Below are 25374 nucleotides of genomic sequence, written 5' to 3'. Positions count from 1 at the left end.
ACTTTATAACGTTCATAAAAAGAAATCCTTCCTATATTCCTGCCTATGCACCATACATAATAAAGATAATAGAGGAAAGAAAATGCTGCTGCAGACTTTCTTTCTCCTTCCTCCGCTCTGGCGCCCCCTGCTGGGCGCCGCAGCTGCTGGCTGGTCCTTCCTCTGGGCGCATCTCGTCCCCTCACCCCACATCACCCCCTTTGCTGGGGACCCTCTGCCTCCACGACAGCCACTGCTGAAGTGCTGGCTCCTCTTTGGAGGCCCTGGTGAGCTCAAGCTGCCCATGCAGAATTCAGGAGGGGTTAATACTCTTGCATTGGGAAATATTGATTCTTCCTCCCGGAATCTTAAACTGCAACTCAGAGATGAAGGCAAAGACAGCAAATGGATACAAGAACACACATGTAATCCTCACTCCCTCTGATGTGGAAACTTTGTTCTTGCGCCAAGACCGCTCTCCCTTTGGACACTGTGATGCTGTGTGTTCTGTGCTTTTGTTTTACTTGGAAAAGAGTTTTGGCTTCTGGCATGCTCATTGTTTTTAACCAAGAGTGACATCAAACGTTACACACTTGTCCATCCAAGTTTCTATTTCAAGGTTCTGTGCTGTTTACCATGGAAAACAAGAGGAAATTCTGGGAACATAATCTTCAAATCAACTCTTTGGAGCACATTTTCAACTTCTTTCCTTTCTTCTCCCTTTTCTTTCTATGGCCTAAGTATTCATGGCTACAAAATCACCTCTTAAAGGAAGTTTGGGGCATTTTAAACTTTCTTCTTGTGGATATTAAAGAGGTGAAAGTCACTACTCTAAGTCAACCTGACAGAAACTGTTTCCATCACATGAACAGCCAGAGAAAGAGAACTCAGCACTGAAGAGGAGGTGACATGCCCAGGAAGGTGTTTAATGACCCGACAGCTGCCTCAAGGGGTCCCTGTCACACAGCCCATCCTCTCCCAGAACATCCAAGGGGGAAACTGTATGTGTCTAGGAGATGAATGCAAGACCGACAAGACATGATATAGAACTCACACGTGAAGAGACACTTGGTTTATAAAATAAAAGAAAATATGCTGTAACAAAACTTAAAATGAATAACCCTATAAAACTAAAAATCCTGACAGTTAGAGCAGAGTGGTATAGTGCATTAAAAGCAGAGGAGAAGGAAAAGTAAGTGAAAAGCCTTCTTGGTCAGATCAGAAGATATTAATTCTTAAGCTAATCAAGAGCTCTAAATCTCAGTGTACTTATAGACTGAAGAGTAGCCACACATAGAATAACAATAGGACATACACAACCCAGAGCATCGAGGAAGAAAAGGAAAAAACAAATAAGGGAAGAAATAAACACATACACATACATAAACACACATATCATACAGCCAAATTTATCAGTGATCATGATGAACATGACTGTATAACTCCCCTTTTAAAATGAAATACTGTCAAATTATGTCAAAGTTTTAGGATGTTTACAAGACACATAGAAAACATACTTAAAATGCTAGGATAAATAAAGATGCACCACAGTGTTTTGGTTTGCTAAAGCTGCTAGAATGCAATTTAGCAGAAACGGGTTGGCTTTTACAATGGGGATTTATTAGTTTACAAATTTACAGTTCTAAGATCATGAAAATGCCCCAGTTAAGGCATCAGCAGGACAATACCTTCTCTGAAGACAGGCTGAGGCATCTGAGACACCTCTGTCACATGGGAAGGCACATGGCTGGTGTGTGCTGGTCCTTCTCTCCTGGGTTTTGTTGCTTTCAGCTCCTGGTGCCAGTGATCATCTCTCTGAGCCTCTGCTGGGCCTCTCTTAGCATCTCCAGGGGTTTTCTCTCCAGACTTCTCTGGGTGTTTATCTCTGAGCTCTCTGAGCCTTTTATCCTCATAAAAGACTCCAGTAAAAGATTAAGACTCACCTTGAATTGGGTGTGTCACATCTCAACTGAAATAATCTAACCAAAAGATCCCATCCACAGTAGTTCTGCACTCACAGGAATGGATTAAAAGAACATGGCCTTTTCTGGGGTGCCTAACAGATTCAAACCAGCACACAGGGAAATACTATAAAAATGAAACACATGGCAAAAGTCATCAGAGAGGGAAAAAGATATTTATACAGTTAAAAGATACAATTTATTAGAAGATAAATCAACAAGTTTTAATATTCATTGAATATATCAAAGTGAATTTTTTAGAAATAAAGAATTTAATAAAACACAATAATAGCAAGAGAACTCAACATATCTCACTTTGAAATGAACATATCATACAAAAAAGTAAGATAAAACTAAAGTTATACAATTAAAAAGTAGTTTACAAAAAGAAATCAGGAAAATGACAAATGAACATAGAGATAATATCAATATACAGATGGAAATTATGAAAAGGAGCCAAACAGAGCTGAAGACCACAGTAACAGAAATTGAGAATTCCCTTGAGGGGCTCAGCAGCAGACTGGAGCTGGTGGAAGGGCAGTCAGTGAACCCGAAGACAAGACAAAGGAAAGCATCCAGTCTGAGCCTCAGAAAGAGGATAAAATGAAGAAAAGCAAACAAGCCTGAGGACTGCAGGACACCATCAAACATACCAATATATGCATTATGGGACTCCCAGAAGAAAGAGAGAAAGACGCAAAGAATATTCAAGAAATAATGGCTGAAAACTGCCCCAAATGAATGAAAGACATGAATATACACATCCAAGATGCTCAATGTACTCCAAACAGAATAAACCCAATAGATCAACACTACCTCATGTTATAATCAAACTGTTGAATGCCAAAGGAAAAGAGAAAATTCTGAAAGCCACAAGAGAGAATCAATGTGTCACCTACAAGGGAGCCTCAATAAGATTAGGTGTCAATTACTCACCAGAAACTACGGAGGCAAGAAGGCAGTGGAAGACGTATTTAAAGTCTTGAAAGAAAAAACTGCCAACCAAGAATTCTACATTTGGCAAAACTGTTTCTTCAAAACTGAGGATGGGTTTAAGACATACCCACATAAACAAAAGCTGAGGGACTTTGTCATTACTAGACTAGTCCTGCAAGATATGGTAAGGGAAGTTTTCCAAGCAGAAAGGAAAGGACACTAGGCAATTAACTGAAGTTTCATGAAGAAATAAAGATCTCCAGTAAAGATCATGTCATGGGTAAATATAAATGCAAGTGCTACTGTATTTTTCTTGGTGACTCCACTTTTTATTTCCTACAAGATCTAAGAGGCAAATGCATAAAATATAATGATAGATTAATGGTTTGGATGCATAGTGTATAAATATATAATAGGTGACAAGAACTACATAAAGGTTGGTGGACAGAAGGGTATAGGAACATAGTTTATGTATGCTATTAAAGTTAAGTTGATATCAAAGCAAACAAGATGTTTTATAGATTTAATATGTTAAATTTAAGTCCCTGATAACCACAAAGAAAAGTGTGAAGAACATGCAAACTCATAGAGAGAAAGTAAGTACAGGTTACCAGGGGTGGGGACAGAGGAAAGGGGAGTTAATGCAAATCGAGTGGAGGGTGTCTGTGGTGAAGAGGAGTTTACAGTAATGGATGGTGGTGAGGCTTAGGAGGGGTCATAATGGGAAGATTTGTATTGTATGTATGTTTCCACAATTTAAAAAAAGAAATAAAGATATAATAATTCAATGCAATATAATGTACTGGATGGGATCTAAGAATGGAGAAGAAAATGGTACAAAAGTACATTGTTGGAACATAAGAAAAAGTTGGAATATAGAATGTAAGCATTATATCAGTATTAAGTTTCTTGAACTTGATAAATGCATTTAAGGCAATTACATAAGTGAACATACTTGTTCATAGGAAATATATATGGAAGCATATGTGTTCCAAGAGTATGATGTGTGCCACCTGCTCTCAAATGTTCAAAAGATCAACACATAGAAGAGAAATAAATAGATGATAGATGGTTAGACACATACATACATACATACATACTTGTAGCATGATACAGCAAAGGTGGCAAAATGTTAAAACTGGTGGATCTGGGTATCTGGGGGAGACGGGGGCATGTTGGAGTTTTTGGTATGGAGTTTGTATTATTTTCACAACTGTCCTGTTAGGTTGAAACTGTCTCAAAATAAAAAGTTTTTTTTTTTTTTAATTTAACTCCACCAGGAAGAATTAACAATTATAAATATATATGCATATAAAACAGAACCCCAAAATATGTCAATCAAAAACTCACAGTTTTGAAGGGAGAAGTAGATAATTCTACAATAATAGTTGGAAAGTTTAATACCCCATGTGATGGTCAGGTTCATGTGTCAACTTGGCCAGGTGATGAAACCCAGGTGTTTGGTCAAGCAAGCACTGGCCTAACCATTGCTGCGAGGATGTTTGTGGCTGCTTGATAAACCAGAAGGCTGGTTTATTAAATCATCAGTCAATTGGCTGCAGCTGTGACTGATGACATCAATGAAGGGTGTGTCTTCCACAATGAGGGAATGCAGTCAGCTGGATTTAATCCAATCAGTTGAAGACTTTTAAGCAAGACAGATAGAGGAGCTTCACTTCTTCTTCAGCTAGCCAGCGAAGCATTTCCTGAGGAGTTCAATGAAGTTGCCAGTTTGTTTCCTAAGAAGTTCATTGAACACATTCGTCAAAGTTGCCAGTTTTCTGCCTGAGGAGTTCATCAAACATCTTCATTGGAGTTGCCAGTCTAGTGCCTGCCCTACGGAATTTGGACTCGTGCATCCCCACAGTTGCATGAGACACTTGTATAATTCTTATATTTATAGATATCTCTTGTTGATTCTGTTTCCCTAGAGAACCCTAACTAATACACCCCACTTTCAATAAGGGATAGAATAACTAGGCAAAATGAAAATACTTGAAAAACACTATAACCCAACCAGAGCTAACAGTCATCTATAGAACACTGCAACCAACTACAGAAGAATACACATTCTTCTAAGTGCACATAAAACATTCTCCAGGATAGACCATATGTTAGATCATATATAAATTATAAAGTATTTAAAGCACATAGGGTATATTCTCTGACCACAATGGAATGAAATGAAAAATCAATAACAGAAGGAAATTCAATAAAGTCACAACTATGTAGAAATTAAATAATATACTCCTAAATAACCAGTGGGTCAAAGAAGATATCAGAAGGGAAATTAGAAAATACTTTATTGTTAATGAAAATGAAAATACAACATGCCACAACTTATGAGACGTAGTTAAAGCACTGCTTAAAGGAAATTTTTATAGCTGTAAACATCTATATTAAAAAAGAAGAAATATGGTTAATCAATAACCTAAACTTCTACCTTAAGAAACTAGAAAAAGAAGGGCAATCTAACAAAAGCAAGCAGAGGAAGGAAATAAATACCACAGGTGGAAAAAACAAAATAGAGAATTGAAAATCACTACAGAAAATCAATGAAATTTAAAATTGGTTTTTTGAAAAGGTAGAAATCATTTATCTAGCTGGAATTACAAAGGAAAAAATGGAGAGACTCAAATTGCCAAAACCAGGAATGAAAGAGGAGATATCACTAATGACCTTACAGAAATAAAAATGATTATGTGGAAATATGAACAATTGTATAACAACAAATTAGATATCCTAGAAGAAAAACACAAAAAGTACACAAGACCTAGAAAGCAAAAAACCACCAAAACTAACTCAAGAAGAAATAGAAATAATAATGGAGAGATTGAAACAGTAATCAGAAAACTTCCCACAGAGAAAAGCCCAGGCCTGGATGACGTCACTGTTTAAAGAGGTATTAACACCCATCCTTCACAACTCTTCCAAAAAAAAAAACATAGAAGAGAAGGAAACACTACCCAACTCATTCTATGAAGCCTGTATTACTCTGATACCAGAAACGGACATTACAAGAAAATACAGACCCATACTGCTTAAGAATATAGATCCAAAACTCATCACAAACTACTACCAAACCTTATACGACAACATGTAAAAAGAAGCATACACCATGATCAAGCAGTATTTGTCCCAGGAATGCATGGTTGGTTTAACATACAAATGTTAATCAATGTAAAACACCATATCAATAAAAATAAAAGACAAATATCACATGATCATCTCAATAGATAGAGAAAAAGTGTTTTATAAAATCCAACACGATTTCCTAATAAAAACACTCAACAAACTAAGAATAGATGGGAACTTCCTCAAATTAATAAAGGATATCTACAAAAAAATTCACAGTTAGCATCACCCTTGGTGGTGAAAGTCTGAATACTTTCCCCCTAAGAATTGGGAAAAAGACAAGAATTTCCACTCATGCTATGTCTATTTAACACTGTACTGGAGGTTCTAGCCAGAGCAATTAAGCAAGTAAAAGAAATAAAGTTTTTCCAGATTGAGAAGGAAGAAGTAAAATCATCTCTATTTGCAGATGATGTGATATTATGTACAGAAAAGTCTAAGGAATCCACAAAAAACATTAAAACTAATATACAAGTTCAGCAAGATCAATATCCAAAAATTAATTGTATGCATATACACTATTAATGAACAATCCAAAAACAAAATTAAGAAAATAATTCCATCTACAGTAGCATCAAAAAAATACTTAGGAATAAAATTTTTAAAATGTCTTAAACTTTTACACTGAAAACTACAAAACATCATTGAAAGAAACTAAAGAAGATCTAAATAAATGGAGAGATAGTTCATCTTACTATTGTTAAGATGGCAAACTGATCAACAGATATAGCCCAAGCCCTATCAAAATTCCAGCTATCTTTTTTGCAGAAATTAACAAGCTGATCCCCAAATTCTTACAGAAATACAAGGGACCAAGAATAGCCAACACTACCTTGGAAAAGATCAAACTCTGAGGACTCAAACTCACTGATTTCAAAACTTACTACAAAGCTGCTACAGCAATCAAGACAGCATAGTACTAGCACAAAGAGAGACATGTAGATCAGTGTAACAGAACTGCGAGTCCAGAAATAAACCCTTACATTATAATCGATTGATTTTTGACAGGGGTGCAATGCAATTCAATGGGAAGAGTCTTTCAACAAATATTAAGACAACTACATATCCACATGCAAAGGAATGAAGTTGTACCCCCATCTCATATCATACACAAAACCTAATTCAAAATGGATCATAGACTTAAATGTAAAAGCAAAAGCTACAAACTCTTAGAAGAAAACATAGCAGTAAATTTTGATGACTTTAGATTTGGCAATGGTTTCACAGATACAGCACTGAAAGCACAAGCAACAAAAGAACAAATAGAGCAATTGGACATCAGCAAAATTTAAAACTTTTGTACCTCAAAGAACAGTATCAAGAAAGTGAAAAAGACAACCCACAGAATGGGAGGAAATACCAGCAAATTAAATATCCAGAATATATACAGAACTCTTACAACTCAAGAATAAAACATCAACCTAATTTAAAATGGGGAAAAGACTTGAATAGACATTTCTCCAAAGTAGATATACAAATGACCATACAAAAAAGATGCTCAACATTATTAGCCATTAGGGACATGCCAATAAAAAGCTGTGTTACCACTTCACACCCACTAAGATGGCAAAAATAAAAAACAGACAATAACAAGTATTGACAAAGAAGGAAGAAATTGATACCTTCATTCATTACTGGCAGGAATTTAAAATGGCGCAAACTGGAAAACAGTTTGGCATTTTCTCTATACGTTATATATTGAGATACCATTTGATCAAGCAATTACATACCTCAGAGAAATCAAAGTATATGTCCACAAAAGAACTTGTACACAATTACAACTTGTACACTAATTAATGAATGTTAATATCAGCATTATTAATAATAGACAAAACTGGAGAAGACCCAAATGTTTATCAACTAATAAATATAATATATGCAGACAATGGAATACCATTTGGCAATGAAAAAGAATGAAGTACTGACACATGCTTACAACATGGATGAACCTCAAAAACATGGTGCTAAGTGAAAGAAGCCAGTCACAAAGCCACGTATTATATGTTTCCATTTGAATGAAATGTCCAGAATAAGCAACTCTGTATGACAGAATGCAGATTAGTTGTTGTCAGAGACTATGAGGAAGGGGGAACAGGGAGTAACTGCTAATGGGGACGGCGTTTCTTTTTAAGGTGATAAAATGTTCTAAAGTTATGTTGTGGTGATGGTTGCACACTATGAATACACTAAAAAACACTGAACTGTACATGTTAAAACAAAATTAAGGGTGTTAAAAGGGTGAATTTTTTGATATGTGAATTATATTCAATAAACATGTTATTAAATAAACACATTGTAAAAGTGCTAGACATTGCTGGCACAATCCTCTCTTATATAACACACATGCACATATATATATATATATATATATATATATATATATATATATATATATATATACACAGCCCCTTCTTCTTCCTGATTTGAATGTGGATGCGATGTCTGGGGCTACAGTAACCATACTGTGATAATACAGGAAAGGTGAAGATAATCAGCCAGAGGCTAGCCTTTGAACCACCCCCAGCAGCTGTCTGCTTATTATGTGATAGAAAATAAACCCCTATTTATTTAAGCCTCAATTGTTTAGACTTTTATATTACTGCTGAAAGCATTCTTATAGATACATGTATCATATTTCATCAATTTAAGACAATAGTTTTCCACATTGTATCATCTCTGAGCCAGGACACATTAATATCCTGTAATCTTATGGTACGCCGAGCAGTTCTGTGCAGCTGTCATCGCACAGGCATCTGGGAAATCTGTCATCGTGGGTCATGCTGTCACTTCAGCTGAGTTAGGTGCACTGCTGGTATTACATTTTGAATTTAATTGCCATTTTAAATATCCTCAGAATTTTACACTGTGATTTATATGGAAACGAAATGGTGTTGAACATGTAGAAAATTTAAAAAGAAAAAAAGCCTAGCATAAATTTGGTGTCATTGAAGCAATTTGCATCACAGAAGGAATGGCTGCAAAATCCACATTTGCTTCCAAAGAGACAGCCAAGTGCTTTCTTTGTGAGACTTGCAAGAGGAAGATGCTCACGAGCAGATGAAGCTGCCAGGACTTGCAGAATGAGGGGCAGCAGCTGGAAGAACATCTGGGAGATGATGGCAGAGCCCCCCACCCACCTTTAAAAGGCTGCCTCACTGGTGCTTTTAATGGCACAGGCATTATCAGGTAAGGAGAAACTATAGGATCATCTCACTTGAAAAGACATTTTATTATCTCAACACTCAACCTTGCTAAATACTCTTAGTTAACTAGAAAAAGAAGAAAACTGTCCCAACATGATTGCCTCTTTGCCACAAACAACCAACAACAGATATAAGAAGCCAAAGGAGGCCTCCATCAGGAACACAGGTAGGTCACCTCTGTAATCTTTATTATTAAATGTTGTCTTTGAAGACCCAGTCCATAAAATAAGACACAAAACAAATACAAGGCCTTGCTTCTGAAAAGAGGACTGATGTGCCTCTCTATCACCAGCCAGCACAGGGGGAGTGGGGCTTCGACAGGAAAAGCACGTGGCCCTCCCGCTGGCTGCCTGTAGGGAACGTCAGGCTGGCTCAGCCTCTGTGCTCAGAATGCACCCTGTTGTCCACACCTGCCGCTGGAGAGGAAAGCAGGAGCCAATGCCCCTCGAACCACTGGAGACAACACCCCTAAAATACCAGAGAGTAGACAAGTAAAACATCAATAAAGTGGCTGCATTTTAAAAGCAAAAGAATCCATCACATGCCCATGTCACTAGTAGACCCAGTGGAAACTCAGGTGAGAATGCAGTCAACACAATATAGCCCTAATTTACATAAATAAAAGTATAGAAGGACATAAAATCCCAAAGTGACTTGGCTGGGTTGTGACTTCTATTCCCTTCATTTTTCATCATATTTTGATTGTACACAAAGATGCATTGCTTACAAAGAAGTGTACAACTACAATATCAGAATTAAGATCTTCCCAATATTACCAGCTATGATACAGAATGGAAAACATTCCCTTCATTCTAACAAAAAAAAAAGCCCACAAAATACCTAGAAATACACTATGAAAAGGAGCAAGCTGGGCATGTATGAAGGAAATAATTAATGGCACACAAAAAGATGTAAATAAATGTGGAGCTCTATTATATTCCCAGATAAATAAAGACAAACTATTTAAGAGGCACAGTCTTCCCAAATTAACCCATTGATTTGAAACAAATCCAATAAAAATCCAAATGCAATTTTTAGAATTTGATAAAATGATTCTGAAAAAACTTTTCATTAACTTCCCACAATGAAAATATGTTTCCTTTTATAGTCAGAGATTACCTTTTTCAAAAGTCCTTTTGAAAAGAATGTTTGCTTTCCTTTTTTTCCTTCCTCTGAATTTACAGGTTGATGTGATTGAGTGGAATGGAATTCAAGATGTGAATTTCCTTCCTGGCCCCTCTGATGTAGCACGTGGTGCTTCAAGTACTAGCGGGGGCTGCTCAGACAACCTGCTGATCAGACGTTAAGGGACTTTCACACGTGGAGAGCTGGCACTCGACCACGGACACGTTGGCACACAATTGATGTTATCTTACATAAATTATAGTCCAAACAACTATTGTGCAACTGTAGTCAAAGGGGAGGAAAGTCTCCCACCCCACGTTCCAAGCAATGGATTGGTGAAGTGTCCCCTGAGGAAGCAGTGAAGCAGGGCCAGGCACCGTCCTTGTCAGGGGCCACCAGATGGGAGACTGCTCCAGGGCACCAGCCTTTGAAATGATGGTCAATATGAGCTAATAATAAGCCAGCAATTTGGCCAAAGGAGTAGCCAGCAGGCATTGGTTGCCAGGGCACCCTCCTTCTCCTCGATGCACTATAAATGCCTTCCTCGGGAGCATCCTCTCCAGCTGGCCGTGGAACCTGAGATGCCATGGCCGTGCTTGGCATCAGCATCGCGCTGCTGGTGTGGGCTGCCACCCTCCTGCTCATCTCCATCTGGAAGCAGATCTACAGCAGCTGGAAACTGCCCCCTGGCCCTTTTCCACTCCCCGTCATTGGGAATATTTTCCAGTTGGACTTGAAGAATATTCCTAAGTCCTATACCAGGGTAAGGAAAGAATTGTTGGTTTGAGGGCAAGAAGTCAGGAATTAGACCTGATACATGTGTATTCAGCTCGTTGTCAGACTGCTTTTATTCAGTACTAGCCTGATGGGAATTACCTGAATTAATAGCAGCATCTAGAGGTGGTGGGCATGGAAGCAAGCCTGCAGAGTGGCACTGGCCATGGCACAGCCCTGCACATGCCTGCTTGTGCCAGCGTTGCCTGCTTTGCTGTTGGGTTGGCTCTGGGTGGCCGGTGTGGCTGAGGCTGTGGCCACTTGTCAGCTGGTATGGAAGGACAGAGGTGCACTCTGGCTAAATGCCAGCTTAGAATGTCTGATGCCGAAAGAACGGACAGAAAGTTAAGCATTTGTCCACCCCATTGGCGCCAGTGTAATAACAGCACTCGTCTAGGACTGTTGTGAAGACTGGGTGGGTTAACCACTCAAAAGACTAGACAAGTTGGGAGTCTATTAAATGAGTCAGTAAAAGAGCACTGTCAGCCACAGAGTGGGCACTCCGTGCGTGCTGTCACAGGGAACGCTGACGGTACGGTGCTGCACAGGGGTGACTGATGGCTCAGGTCCTCCTGCAGAGCCTGTAGCCCTGGACCTCGACTGGGGAAAGCGGACAGTGAGGGCGAGTGGGACCGAGTCCGAGTGCCCGCGCGGGTGGTGTCCAGGCTGGGAGGGAGTCGACCTGACTGGGTGTCCACCCAGCTCAAAGCTGCTCCAGGACCCACAGATATGTCCCCAGTGATCTACACCCAAAAAGTCATTCTCCAGAATACTTCCAAGCGAAATTATCCTTTCTAACAAAGATGGCAAGACAGAGCTATACAACTGTGCTAGACAATAATATCAAAACGAAATGCCAATAATTAAAAAAAAAAAAAATAGGCAAAGGACATGTTTTTAAACTGTCTTTTTGCGAAGTTGTCTCTTCCACCCACCCGTTCTGGGCAAGTGTGGGAGAGGCTGCTAGCGCCGGCGCCCTTTTCCCAGGGGCTGTTCCGGGCTCGCTCCCGGACCGGACCAGGGTGCCTGGTGCACGCTGGCGCACGTGCTCTGGAGTGGGGAGAACGGATCCCTCCCGCTGGGCGCGCTCCCTGCAGGCTCAAGTCATCTTGCTGGGGTGGACGGGGTCTTTTCCCAAACACCTCTGGGCTCTGTTCAACAACAGCTTCGGGGGAGGAAGGGCTCGGGGGTATTCTGAAGAACAAACCCGCAGTTTCTCGAACTCCTGCTGCTTGGTGGGTCTCCGCAGCTCGCAGCGCGATACGGGCCGGTGTTCACGTTGTACCTGGGCTCCCGGCGCGTCGTGGTCGTGCACGGATACAAGGCCGTGAAGGAAGTGCTGCTGGAGCACAAAAACGAGTTTTCTGGCAGAGGAGAGATCTCCGTGTTCGAGGCCCACAAGAATGCTGGTGAGTCGCCCTTCTGGTATAGACGTGGGACGGATACCCACTCCAGGGTCGGGGGCCTGCTTACATTCCAAAACAGCAAAATAGGAGCAGCAGTCAAAAAAGCAGAAATGTGAAAAGACCTAAACTCAGGTGACGGTTCATGCATTTATTTGTTTGTTCATTATTCAACAAGTATGTTAATGAAAGCTAGTTTGTGAGACTCATGCTGTGTGCTCAAAAATGAATGACACAGAGTTGTGGATGGTGGGCCAAAAACTAAATGAATGACGCAAATTCCTGACATCAGGGCATCCACTCTGATCAGAAGACAGGCATGTTACAGAGAAACACAACAGTCAGTTGCTCCTGAGGCAGAGACGCCCCTTTTCCCCTCCACCTTCCAGCCCCTCCAGGTCTCTTCCTTGGTTGCTCTCCCCACTGCACAACCCTTCTGGGCTTGGTGACTGCAGCAGCTGAAGTGCTGGAAACTGTGCCAGTGGCGGGGACTTCGGTGTCTAGAGGGCTTTCATGAGCTCTGCTCCTTTTCTGCAGAGAAGCCTCCGGTATCCCACCTGGGGATGTTCTGACAGCAGGTAGCAGGGGCAGGTGTGGTGAGGACAGACTCCAGTTCAGAATGCTGACTTCTATGCAACCCTGTCTTCTCTTCCTTCCTCTTTGCTTCCTGCCTCCAAGTCCAGAGTCTTGGGTTTAGCTTATCTGAAACACACCTGTCACCTCCCACGGGAGAGAGGGCTAGGGTCTGGGGATCTGTCTGCTCTTTATCTGAGCGGCTTTCCCCAAGCTCCTGACTTCAGCTTCATGGAGCCTTCACCCTCTGCGATGTCATGGAATCTGTGGGGTGGACTTGCTTAGTGAGGGGCTCCCCACCTTCAGCTCTCAGCTCCAAAAGCCAGTGGCAGACTTCTCTAATTGACCCATCAGTGTTGTGCATGGCTCTCCGATTTCCAGCCTATGAGTCTGTAGCTGTATCATGTACCATCCATGGCATCTGATGTCTCCCTCTTAGATATGCTGAACTTGTTCTACTTCTTTGGGGGGGTGTCCAAAGTAAACTCTACCATCTCAACACATTGTCACGAACACAAGAGAAGCTTTACTGGAGGAGGGTGCCAGGAATTCTGAGGTCAAAGAGCACCGGGCTTGGCTCCAGGGAACCTGCATTTGCCACCTGCAGATCCATTCGCAGGAGTCCCGAATGCAGCTGGGCGGGCGTCAGAATTCAGACCCCACAGGTTGGGCTCCCGCCTGATGACTCTGAAGTCCTACTTTTATATGTCCCACACAGCCCCGCTGATGCACCTGCTTCCCCGGGAAAAACAATGTGTGTTCACTATCAGTATAATCTTGAGCATGGGCTGCATGCTAACATGCCACAGGAATTGCATCATTTCAGGAAATCTTTATAAAACTCTGAGGGGGCCCATTATTATCTCCATTTCACCCTCTAGGATCTCTCTCTATTCTTTCCTTCTTCCCTCCTACCAAATTTTTCCCAATCACATTTTTTAATTGTTTGGCCTTCCCCACCCCTGTTGCTCTCCTCTTCACCTGATTTTTGGGGTGGTTCACACTGTGGTCTCACAGTTCCTCTAGCCCCCAGGGCTTCAGGCACAGCTGGGACACTCTCCTGGTCCCTCTCACCTCCCTATCTCGTACTTCTGTATCCTGTGTCCTTTTACCTCTTCCAGTGAACTTCTGAAGTCAGCGCTGCTCCAGGCAGGGCCCAGTCCCCACTGTCCCCCAACCCTACTCCCTCCTTGGAGGTTGTCAGCTTATTCCATGGAAACACCCAAGTTTTGTCCGTCTCTCACGTGGGTTTCTCTCTGGGTCTAGAAAGCCATGCATCAACGTCCACGCAGCACGTGTACATCGTGAGTGATGCTGAATCCAGGACCCCCCCAAAGTCAGTCACTCCACTGTGTCTTACACTTGGTGAAGGGCACCTCTCCATGAATTATCCTTGGGACTACTCACCCTTCACAAGGCACCAAATCCGTGCCCATGTCCCATCAATTCTACCTCTCTGTCCACCTGCCCTTGTCTCCACGGCAATCACCTTCTCTTTGGCACCACTTTCCTCCTCAGGGTGTCCGTCCACTCACATCATTCTTTCAGACTCCAGCCCAGCCTGCGGAGCACTCTCCTCCTGCCCGTTTCTCCTCCTGCTCCTCCCCTGGCCCTCTCGAACCTGGCCAGACTTCTCTCTGGGCTCTAGAAGGCCCCTGCCCATCCCTCCTCAGCCCTCCCTGAAGCAAGCACCTCTGGCTTCCCTCCACAGCACAGCACCCACCGTGGAGCAATCGTAGGTGAGCTGGGACAGGTGGACCCAGGTGAGGTGACTGAGAAGGATGCTGACCTCATTGTGGGTTTGTTGGCCAGATGGGAGAATGGAGGAGGGTTAGGATCAGGGTCAGGGTCAGGGTCAGGATTAGCACACCATCACGATAGCCCAAGGCAGGTGGATGAGGTCTGGCCAGGGAGAGCTGTGGTCCAAGGAAGAGATGGCATGTGAGCTGTTTGTAAGTGTTTGTAAGGGAGGCTTCTCGGTCTTCGGGGAGCCAACAGAATGAGGAAACAGCCCGAGAAGACTCTAAGATTCCCTTCTTGGGCAAACTGAAAATTGTAGTTAGCTGAGATAGGGGTGGAAGAATGTGAGATTTTTAAATTTTAAAGAGTTTAGTTTTGGTTCTGTTGGTTCCAAATGTCTTCATGTTCCCAAAAGGTGGCTGGACAGGTGTCTCTAAGGCTCAGGTCAGAGGTTTAGGGGAGTGAGGGGAAGTTGTGGTAGAAACAGTGAGGGGGGAGGAGAGAAGGGGGCAGGACAGGGTTTGATAACCAAGAAGCATGTAAACAGGAAACTTGCTTTAGTTTTTCCAAATCGAATGCTCTGCACAATCAGGGAATTGTGTCACCACTCAGATTTTAGTGAAGACACTTTCTGTGAAAGGCAGAAGTCTGTTAGTTGAGGTGTTTATAGTGTGGGACTTAAAAATCAATGTGAATAAAATGGCTTTTCGAGTATTTTGTCAATGAAAAGGAAAGAGGTGGGAGGCTTTCCTTGCAAACGGAGGCAGTGGTCAGGTGTGGGTTTTATTTAGCATGGGGAAGACTCGAGGAAAAGTGGAAGAAGAAAGAAAATAGATTGGCAGCATGAAGAAGAGGCTCCTATCGACGGTGCAGGACGAGCCCTGTTGGGCGTGAGGATGGGGAGCTCTGAAGGGACCCTGCAGAACCCTCACCGTGCCGCTGGCCAGCCGCCCCCTCCCCGCCCCCGCATTCCTTTTCTCTTTCTGTCTGGTCAGTTCTCCCGTCACTTCCCTCCACGCCTACAAATCATCAGGAACCACCAGGCGAGGTCAGAGGACACTGAGTGTCTGAAGTAACTCCTGTACTGTTTCTTCTGTCCTTAGGAGTCATCTTCAATAATGGGCCAACCTGGAAAGACACACGGCGGTTTTCCCTGACAACGCTCCGCGACTATGGGATGGGGAAAGACGGCAACGAGGCCCGGATCCAGCGGGAGGCCCACTTCCTGCTGGAGGAGCTCAGGAAGACCCACGGTGAGCACCTGCGGGGCCGCCGCCCCAGGGGCTCCCGGGCAAAGGGACCAGTGAGGCGTGGAGAGAATCATGTGAATTCAGCAGAGATTTTAATATGATTAAATTTCCTGCTCTACATTCCCGTGGAGCAAGAGGGACAATCAAATGTTTAATTATCGTATTCCAAATAACTTTGTAAAGAAAACCCAGATAGAACAAAAAAATTCAATATCTTATTGAATTATTACGATTTTCAATGTGTTTTCCCTCTGGCAGAAAATGAAAACAGGCATTGATAACCGGCAGGAGGCTGAGCCGGGGGGTGGGGAAGGCCATGAGGCCTCGGGGTTGGGAGGATTGGGAGTTCCCACGCTTTTCGTACCCCTCAATTGCTCTGACACCCTAGCTTTTAGCACACTGACACCTCACTTTGTGCATCCCCGCGTCCATTGATCTGACACCCACCTGTCCCCCAGGCCAGCCCTTCGACCCTACCTTCCTCGTTGGCGGAGGGCCCTGCAATGTCATCTCCGACATCCTGTTCCGCAGGCGCTTTGACTACAATGATGAAACGTGCGTGAGGATGATGACACTGTTCAATGAGAACTTCTACCTACTGAGCACTCCCTGGCTCCAGGTAAAGTCATTTCTCTCCCTTTTTACTACCTCACTGATCTTCAATCACATACTTTACATTCAGAAATGGAGGAAAAGGAAAATTCCGATTGTATAGGAGAGGACCATGAGAGCCAGAGAAGGGAAACGTGCCCGGGATGTCCTACTAGGGGGCCCAAATATTCCTTCTAGAGCCATCGCCAGGCCCTTTGCTAACCTGAGATACTCAAGGTCGTGCCCTAGACCGCCCTCAGGGGAGCAGAGGCCAAGCCTAGAGGTGCGTATTTTCACTACAGAAGGCGCGCCACCTTATAGAGTAATCCGGAAGGATCCTATTGACAGAATATTCTGGATGATTCCATCCATGACAGTCATAAATTCGGGTTGTGGCAAAAGTTATTAGAGAACTCAGTGCACAAAAGTATCTTGCACCCAGAAAAATATATATAGTGAGATAACTCTATCTCTGTCTCTATCTATGTCTTTAGTTTTACAATAATTTTTCAAGCTACCTACGCTATCTGCCTGGAAGCCATAGGAAACTAATGAAAAATGTGTCTGAAATAAAAGAGTATTCACTTGAACAAGCAAAGGAGCACCTTAAGACGCTGGACCCCAACTGTCCTCGAGATTTCACTGATTGCCTGCTCATCCAAATGGAAAAGGTACTGGGGGGCCCAGTGCCTCACAGACTGGCTGCCTTGAGCTCAGTTAGCTGGGCATGGGGGTGGGGAGCAACACGTTCCCTCATGTCCCCCTCACTGTCTGGTGTCCACACTGCCCATATTGGTTCCATTTTGGGGCATTTGCCTCTGGCTTCAGCACGATCCCACCCCCACAAGCTCCTCTCTCTGGCAGCCCAGGCCTGCAGCCGGCCTCAGGTGTCCCCTCAGAGTGTGCTTGGGGAGGCCTCCAGGCACAGCTGGCCCCAGGGGGACAGGATCATGGGCCCCCAGACAGTCTCCAAGCCATGGTCTAACCATTTCTGGATGTCTGACTCTGGTCTTTTGTGTCTCGTCTGAGGAATGGTCCTCAGCACCCCACACCCCATTGTGCCAGATTCCATGGTTTTGGCTCCATATGGTTTGGTCCGTCTGTGGACAGCCTGCCATCTTGCAGCACTTTCTTCTCTTTAGTGTCACTGTGGTTCTCAAAGCAAAGTGTGATTTCCCTGATAACCGCCCCAGGCTGCCAGGGTCTGCCATGGCTCCACCCCTCACTGGCTTCCCCCCTCGCCTGGCTTGCTAGTGAATTCCTGCCTCCTGGACCCCCAGCACAAGGGCTCCAGTCCGGCCCCTGTGACTCTGAGGGTTGCTAGCCAGGACCCCACAGCATGACCCAGGCTCGGCTGACCCTGCCCTGAGCAGCAGGAGGTCACAGCAGTGACAGTCTGACCCAAGGCCAGCAGCTGAGAGGCACAGGTGTCTGCAGCAGCCTCCAGGCCAGACCTCAGCACCATGGAGGAGCATGCAGAGCCCCGTGGCCTGGGCAAGGAGCCCTGTCCTGGCTTTGACAGTTTTCTGAGAGCCTCAGTTTCTCAAACTGTGAGAGGAAATGACGGTGTCTCTATCGGCTCCAAATGGGTTTGATAGGATAACAGCAGGTGCAGGCTGGCGTCTCCTTTCTCCCACAGAGCCAGGAGCATGGGCAGGCTCTCTTTTTGCTGAAGAGGTCACTTGTCACTTCACATCTCCCTGAAGACACTCTTCTTACAGAGTCCCTGTCTGTCCCGAATGTCCACAGGAGAAGCAAAGTGCAGAACCTGGGTTCACGCTGGACAACGTCGCCGTGACCGTGGCCGACATGTTCTTTGCGGGGACAGAGACTACCAGCACCACCCTGAGATACGGGCTCCTGATTCTCATGAAGTACCCCGAAATCGAAGGTACGCCTGAGCCGTGTGGCCCCAGCCCAGCTGGCGATCCACCTGGAGGGTCTCAGGCTTCAGCTTTCCATCTGCACAGCAGGGCTCACTGGGATGGACTGTTCAGCAGAGGGGCAGGGTGCCCACTTCCCTCTGATTCTTCCCCGGTTGCAGAAAAGAAAGCTCAGCACCCTTCTCCACCAGGGCCCAGAGAGCAAGAAGTCTGCATTCTGCTCCATAGTAGACCTGTTTGTGATGGTACAGAGTGTTCTGCCTGCCCTGGTGAGGCATGGCCTTCTTGGCGGAGGAGAGCAGAGGAGTGAGGCCCTCCTGCCACCTCACAGCAGACTGGACACACGGGGTCTGAAAGTGGAAGCCCAAGAGGGAAGCAAGCCAAGGCTCCCTGCTGCTCTTTCCTTGGGGCTCCACTCCACAGCACCTGGGGCAGGTGGGAGTCGGGGTGCCCTGGAGAAGGAGGTGTGGAGCTTCTGAGTCTGCATGTGCAGAAGTCATGCTGAGAAGCACCCCGTGGGCACAGGTAGTGGCGCTACATGGGGCACCAACTCCCAAACCTGCCAATCAGCACCAACCCTGAGGAAGAGAGGAAGCAGATGCATGTTTGGGGACCACTGCCCAAGGAGCCCCTGCCTGTCACTGGGTGGGTGCAGAGTGGGCACAGTCCCTGCCCCTAGAGCCCACGGCCTGCCCAGCTTGCACCATTGTCTACAGCAGCCCAGACAACAACCGCTGCTGCTCCATTAGTAATCCATCCCACCGTGTGCCCTTTAGTGCATCACATCCTTCAAGCTCACCAGCTCCTGAGGCATAGATGCAATAGGATGATGAGTAATTTCCCCAGGAACATGGGCTAAGGGACCTTCCAAGGTTCAGACCCAGGTCTGTCTCCAAAGCCTCTGCTTTCTCTATTCAGGGGGAAGGAGCCCAGAGTCCAGGAGGGAAGCCTTTTATGGGTCAGAGAACTTTTGACCATGGGGAGCCACAGTAAACTTCAAACATTTATTAAATTACTAGCTATGAGGAATTTCCAACATAGAGAAAAAGACAGAAAATAAACATGACTGACATCTACACACCTGTTGCCTAATTTAATGCATATTAACATTTTGCCATATTTGCTTCAGGGATCTTAAAAGAAAACATGGTACAGGGCCAGCCAAAGCCCCACCTCCTCATGCCTTCTTGTCTTTCCTCCCCAGAGAGGACAGCATCTCAGGATTGGGGTCACCATGCATGACTTCATGTATTTTATTTAACATTTTTTTAAATATCTGCATACAATTCAAATTATTCTATGTGTTCTAAAATTTTACCTGGGTACCATACTGTATATAACTTTTGCAATTTATTATAAAGGCCCATAGGAAATTTCAAACCTAGTTCATCAAATTAGATCATGCATGTCTGATTCCACTCTGTCATTCTTCTTCATACTTCTAAGAGGCACACAATAAACCAGATTGAGGTAATAATTAAAATAGGACTTTATCTCCAAGACAAATTTCCAAAACCTTCCAATCATTCTCTGAGCCTGGGATAAAGAAAAGACCAGGATTAGTCATGATCAGCTAAGATAACGTATATCAAAACACTCTGTAGACTGTAAAGAACCTCACAGAGCTTAGCTCTGACTGGTATCTGTAGAGAGTATCCAATGATCAGAGTACCTGGAGCACTATGAAATGCTGCTTAGAGTTGGGTGAATGGGTGAGTGGATGGGTACAAGGATGGATGGATGCTGGATGCATAGATGAATGGATGGATGGACAGATGGATGGATGGATGGATAGATGGGTGAGTGGATGGATGATTGGATACATAGATGGGTGGGAGGATGGATGGATGGAAGGATGATTGGATGCATAGATGGTGGATAGATGGGTGGATGGGTGGATGTATGGGTGGATGGATAGATGGGTGAGTGGATGGATGATCAGATACATAGATGGTAGATAAATGGGTGGGTGGGTGGGAGAATGATTGGCTGCATAGACGGGTGGATGGGTGGGCAGATGTCCAGCCAGTCTGGGGTCAATTCTTTGAACTTATCCTATTCAAATCTTGGCAGAGAAGCTTCATAAAGAAATTGACAGGGTGATTGGACCAACCCGAATCCCTGCCTTCAAGGACAGACTAGAGATGCCCTACATGGATGCCGTAGTGCATGAGATTCAGCGATTCATCAGCCTTGTGCCTTCCAACCTGCCCCATGAAGCAACACGGGACGTGGAGTTCAGAGGATACGTCATCCCAAAGGTCAGATGTGCAGCCTGGAGTCCATGCCACAAACACCCTCCTATCAGTGCTTCAGATGAAAGCCCACATTTTAATAACTTGACCAGCTGAGATGGGCTTTGTTCTTTCTAGGGCACCGTAGTAATTCCAACTCTGGACTCCCTCTTGTATGACAACCAAGAATTCCCTGATCCAGAGAAGTTCAAACCGGAGCACTTTCTGAATGAAAATGGAAAGTTCAAGTACAGTGACTTCTTCAGACCATTTTCTGCAGGTAAGAAGAATTTAGATGTGGCATCTTCCCCCAGGAGCTGTCTCCTGCACTCCTCATGTCTACCCACGTGTACCCTGTGTCATGCCAGATAAGCATCAACATTCTTAGCCCCATCACATCCCTTGTTTTTATTTGCAACATGACAGAAACATTGTGACCTCTCTATATGGAAAGGTTAGATGACCGCTTTTCATTCAAAAGTCCTGGGAATGAGATGTTGTAGATTAATTATTTTTTCCCAAACAGTGGACACTTATCTCATTCAGTGCTAGAAACCCGTTTCAACTTTAACAAGACCTACTAAAAATCTTTCAAAACCATATTACCTAATTCTCCATAATTTTAAAGTAGGCTTACTAGACAAAATCTAACTTTTGGCTTCCTGGACTCATCGTGGGGAACATCAGCCTTCCCTGGGCTGTGACTGATGTGGCAGTGCCCGCCTGGGCTCCTGCCCCAGGGCTTTACCTCAGGCATTGGTGCAACGGAACATCGTGCAACCACTTTGATGACTTAACTGAACACCTCATGTACGAATGTTAGCTTCTAACCCAAGAGAGGCTCCACTTCTTCTCTGGAGAGCATCATTGGGCAGCATCTTCTTCGCTGCACAGAGAACATGTTATCACCTTTACACATGCTTTTGCTGTTGTGTTCAGGATGACTGAGGTTACAGGAAGGCCAATCCCTGAGTAAATCAATGTTCCTGATATTCTTATACAGCATTACTTAAATACACCTTATGCTTCCTTTGATAAGCAGAAAGGATTAAATTCTGCTTTCTGGTGGCAATTGACCCACAGTGTCTGCCTGTCTGCTCTCTCTCTGCCTTCTCACTTTTGACAGTGTGGTCTCTCTGGGACTCCCCCAGCAACTCATCAGAACTCTTGTTACTCCTAGGAAAACGGGTGTGTGCTGGAGAAGGCCTGGCTCGCATGGAATTGTTCCTATTTTTGTCTGCCATTTTGCAGCATTTTAATTTGAAGTCTCTTGTTGACCCCAAGGATATTGATCTCACCCCTGTTACAATTGGATTTGGCAGCATCCCACCACATTACAAGCTCTGTGTCATTCCCCGCTCATGAGGTTGAAGAAGACACGCTCCGAACAGCCACAGGCCTTTGACAGCCCCCAGGAGCCGTCCTGCTCCCAGCCACACTACCCACCTTATGGGAGACTCTCCCCCACCACTCAGCTTTTGTGAGGACAGTTAATGCTCATTTGAAAGCAAAGTTCAAAAAAGAGTTTTTTAATGAACTAAACCAACTGTGAATTGATTTGAGTCTATATTGGAGTTTCTAGAAACAATAGCAACTACAAATATTTAACACTGTAAGTTAAACTAAACTCTTCTGGAAAAAAAAATAGACCTAGTCACCAGAGTCAATATTTATTATAAATGATTAGCACAAAGGAGACAGGACAGTATTTTGTAGGCTGGAATGAGGAGAATAAATAGACTTTGGCCCGACTTATTAGCCTTGCTAAAAACACCCCCCCCCCACCATCTTGTCTTAGAATGTAAAGTTTTTTGTTCACTACAAACATTGTTCTGTGCTAAAATATATCTGAAAAGTCAACACAGTCAGGCTTTTTTTTGTTATTATCTCTTAATATTAAAATGTGACTTTGTATCTGGAAGTAGAAATTCTAAGCACAAAGGGGACCCTTGTGTAGAACGAGACAGAAACAGTGAAAGCATCAGATCTGCCCAGTGAGCTGAATGTTGACACTGAAATGGAAGGAGAACCGGAGCAGGGGTAGACACCCAGCAAGCCCCATCTGCCCAGTCTCAGCCTCCTCGTCCGTGTGATGCGGGGGCTGCGGACCCCTTGTGCAAAGAGGGTGAGGCTGATTGAACAGGCAGACAAACCCCTCAGAACATTGCCATCTCACTGCACTTTCTATATAAGTGTTCCTTAATAAAATGAGTCATATTTTCATTTTGGCTGATGTTGTGGATAGGAATCGGCTCAGAAGAAAGCCCCACATGTATCCTAATGTGTTTCCTTTGTAACTTGGTGGATTTGGGGAGGTGGGTTAGGAAGGGGGCTTGGTGTAGGGATGAGTGAAAACAGTACCTCGAAGCGTGTGCCACCCCCTTGAGAGCAATACGAGGGGTCATCCTGTTTGTGACTGGGTTTCAGACAGCCCCGGGAAGAAATACTGATCCTGAGGCCATCCCAGAATCTCAGGGCTACCCTCTGTATGAGTTCATTTTGCTGCTGCAACAAGTTACCACCGACTCAGTGGCTTAAAACAACACAAATGCCTTGTCTCACTGTTTCTGGAGGTCAGAGTCCTAAAATCCAGGCATTGGCATAGCTGCATTCCTTCCGGAGGCTCCAGGGCAGAATCCGTCTTCCTGCCTTTTCCAGCTTCCAGAGTCCACTGCCATCCTCCACCTTCAAAGCCAGCAGTGCAGCATCCCTGAATATCTCTCTGATTGTGATCTTCTCACCTCCCTTTTCCTTTCTAAGGACCCGTGTGAGCACATCGGGTTCACCTGGATAATCCAGGATCATCTCCCACCTCGAGGTCCTCAGTTCATCACATCTGCAAAGCCCCTTTGCCATGTGAGGTGACACACACCCCAACTCTGGGGATGGGACCTGGATATCGCTGGGGGCCATTATCCCACCACTCTCCACCTCATCCACCTTGGAGCACTGCCGAAAACCAGCAAATTCACGGACGGCAAATCAATGAGATGGAGAGTTGCAGCAGCCCACACGCCGAAAGGCGTGTGTCATTCTCACCATCCCACTTACAGAATGCTTATCCTACATCCAGCAGAAAAATACAAGAAATTGTCTTTTAATTTGCTTTAGGGCAGAGAGCTTTCAGTTTGAGAGAATTCTCTAGGCAAATTCCAAAGTACCTAATACCGATGGAAGCATGTTTGTAGGGAGCGTGGGAGCCTCTTGAGGGCTGTTTAACCGCTCAGCACAACAGCATCTGGCTACCAGCAGTCTTGGACTGACTTCCTGCTCAGCACATTCCGAAACCCGTATTCATGGTGCAGTTTCTCAAGCTGCAGCTACTAGATGTCCTGCTGTCTCCCTGAGTGTGAGCAATGATCCAAAGGTAATACTATTTTGGAAAAGTAGTCCAACCTTAAAAGTACACTCTCTACTGATCTAAACCACACTTGACAGACAGGAGGAAAAGGGGCCTGTAGGAGTGGGTGGACAAAGAAGAGGAAGGAACCCTTTCCTCGGTGTTGGGAAGTGGCCAGAGAAATGTGGTGGCACACTGGCCTCAACCCACCGAGCAGTTTATATTCAAATCCCCAGCCCAGAATCCACTTCCAGGGGGCAGCTGGGTGATTCCGCCTTCCAACTCAGTGACAAAAAGGTGCCCTCAGCCTCTCGTTTGTGCTATTATCCCCACAATTGCCCAGACAGAACTTCAGAGTAGCCTTGGTTCTCTCTCCTCTTACTACACATGGTTAAAGGCATCGTAAATCCCATAACCGCCCCATGCAGTGCACTGTTGTAGGTCTACCCGGGTGGCAGCAGCCCCTAGTGCCGTCACGCAGGAGCCTCGTGAGGACGTTGGCACAAAGAAGCCTCTCAACAGCGATGACTTCTCACACCTGCTCTGCTTCGTCCTCTTCTTCTAGAAATTAACATTAAATACTGTTGTAAAACTCATTTTCCTGAAGAACAGTTCAGGTCCAGTCAATTCCTGGACAGATGCCTTTAAAATCCCACACTGGGTGTAGAATAAAACCCAAACCCTACGGGCAGAACTCAAAGACTCCAATGTTCTGTTTTTTGGTTGTTGTTGTTATTTTTTGAGAGGAGGAAACTTCACTGAAGTGTGATTTTTAAAATTCATCAATTCTAAATGTATAATTTGATGATGTTTCATGAATGTATAACTACCACAATCAAGACACAGAATATTTCCATGACCTCAAAGATTTCCATCCTGTCCCTTTGTGGCCAAGCCCCTTCCCCATTCTCAGGCCTTGACCATTGATTGGATTTTTGTTCCTATAGCTTTGCCTTTTCAAAAATGTTACATAAATGGAGTCATAAATTATGTGGTTTTTTGTGTTTGAATTCTTTCACTTAGCATAAGTGATTTTCACCCATGTGTTGTGTGTATTAATATTTCATTTATTTGTATTGCTGAATAGTATTCCATTGTTTGAGTATACCATAATTTGTCTGGAACACTTGAATTTTTGTCAAGTTTTATCTATTGTGAATAAAGGTGCTATATACATTCACAGGTAAACCTTTGGGTGGGCATGTGTTTATTACTCTTAAGAAAATACCCAGGAATAAAATTATTGA

General features: G+C 44.2%; 1 protein-coding gene and 1 long non-coding RNA gene across 3 annotated transcripts; one reads left to right on the top strand and one right to left on the bottom strand.

Moving 5' to 3' along the window:
• Positions 1 to 9221: 9221 nt before the first annotated feature.
• On the bottom strand, positions 9222 to 10621 carry LOC119533284. Its single transcript, XR_005216618.1, has 2 exons — positions 10334 to 10621; positions 9222 to 9682 (listed from the first exon to the last, which is right to left on the bottom strand). It is a non-coding gene; the product is annotated as an uncharacterized LOC119533284 (long non-coding RNA).
• A 272-nt stretch (positions 10622 to 10893) lies between these two features.
• On the top strand, positions 10894 to 25117 carry LOC119530990 (cytochrome P450 2E1). 2 transcript variants are annotated; one of them, XM_037831636.1, is made up of 9 exons: positions 10894 to 11102; positions 12363 to 12522; positions 15933 to 16082; positions 16538 to 16698; positions 17165 to 17341; positions 18420 to 18561; positions 20627 to 20814; positions 20926 to 21067; positions 23548 to 25117. In XM_037831636.1, exons 1-9 carry the CDS (start codon positions 10926 to 10928, stop codon positions 23556 to 23558), a joined length of 1308 nt encoding a protein of 435 aa, XP_037687564.1. In that variant the 5' UTR covers positions 10894 to 10925; the 3' UTR covers positions 23559 to 25117. The 2 variants fall into 2 exon arrangements, with proteins under 2 accessions (XP_037687564.1, XP_037687563.1); XM_037831635.1 differs by lacking the exon at positions 23548 to 25117 and adding an exon at positions 21968 to 23010 and having other exon boundaries at positions 10897 to 11102.
• Positions 25118 to 25374: the final 257 nt, after the last annotated feature.

This window comes from Choloepus didactylus, chromosome 4 (genome assembly GCF_015220235.1).
Source record: "Choloepus didactylus isolate mChoDid1 chromosome 4, mChoDid1.pri, whole genome shotgun sequence".
Taxonomy (NCBI): domain Eukaryota; kingdom Metazoa; phylum Chordata; class Mammalia; order Pilosa; family Megalonychidae; genus Choloepus; species Choloepus didactylus.
Note: the sequence above shows the minus strand (reverse complement) of the source record. Positions and strands in the feature narration are given on the sequence as shown.

Excerpts from the sequence above, each read along its gene's own strand:
- LOC119530990 (XM_037831635.1), top strand. The coding sequence starts at position 10,926 with ATGGCCGTGCTTGGCATCAGCATCGCGCTGCTGGTGTGGGCTGCCACC. Across the intron at positions 12,523-15,932 it reads CGAGGCCCACAAGAATGCTG|GAGTCATCTTCAATAATGGG; the intron begins GTGAGTCGCCCT and ends TTCTGTCCTTAG. Across the intron at positions 16,083-16,537 it reads GGAGCTCAGGAAGACCCACG|GCCAGCCCTTCGACCCTACC; the intron begins GTGAGCACCTGC and ends CCTGTCCCCCAG.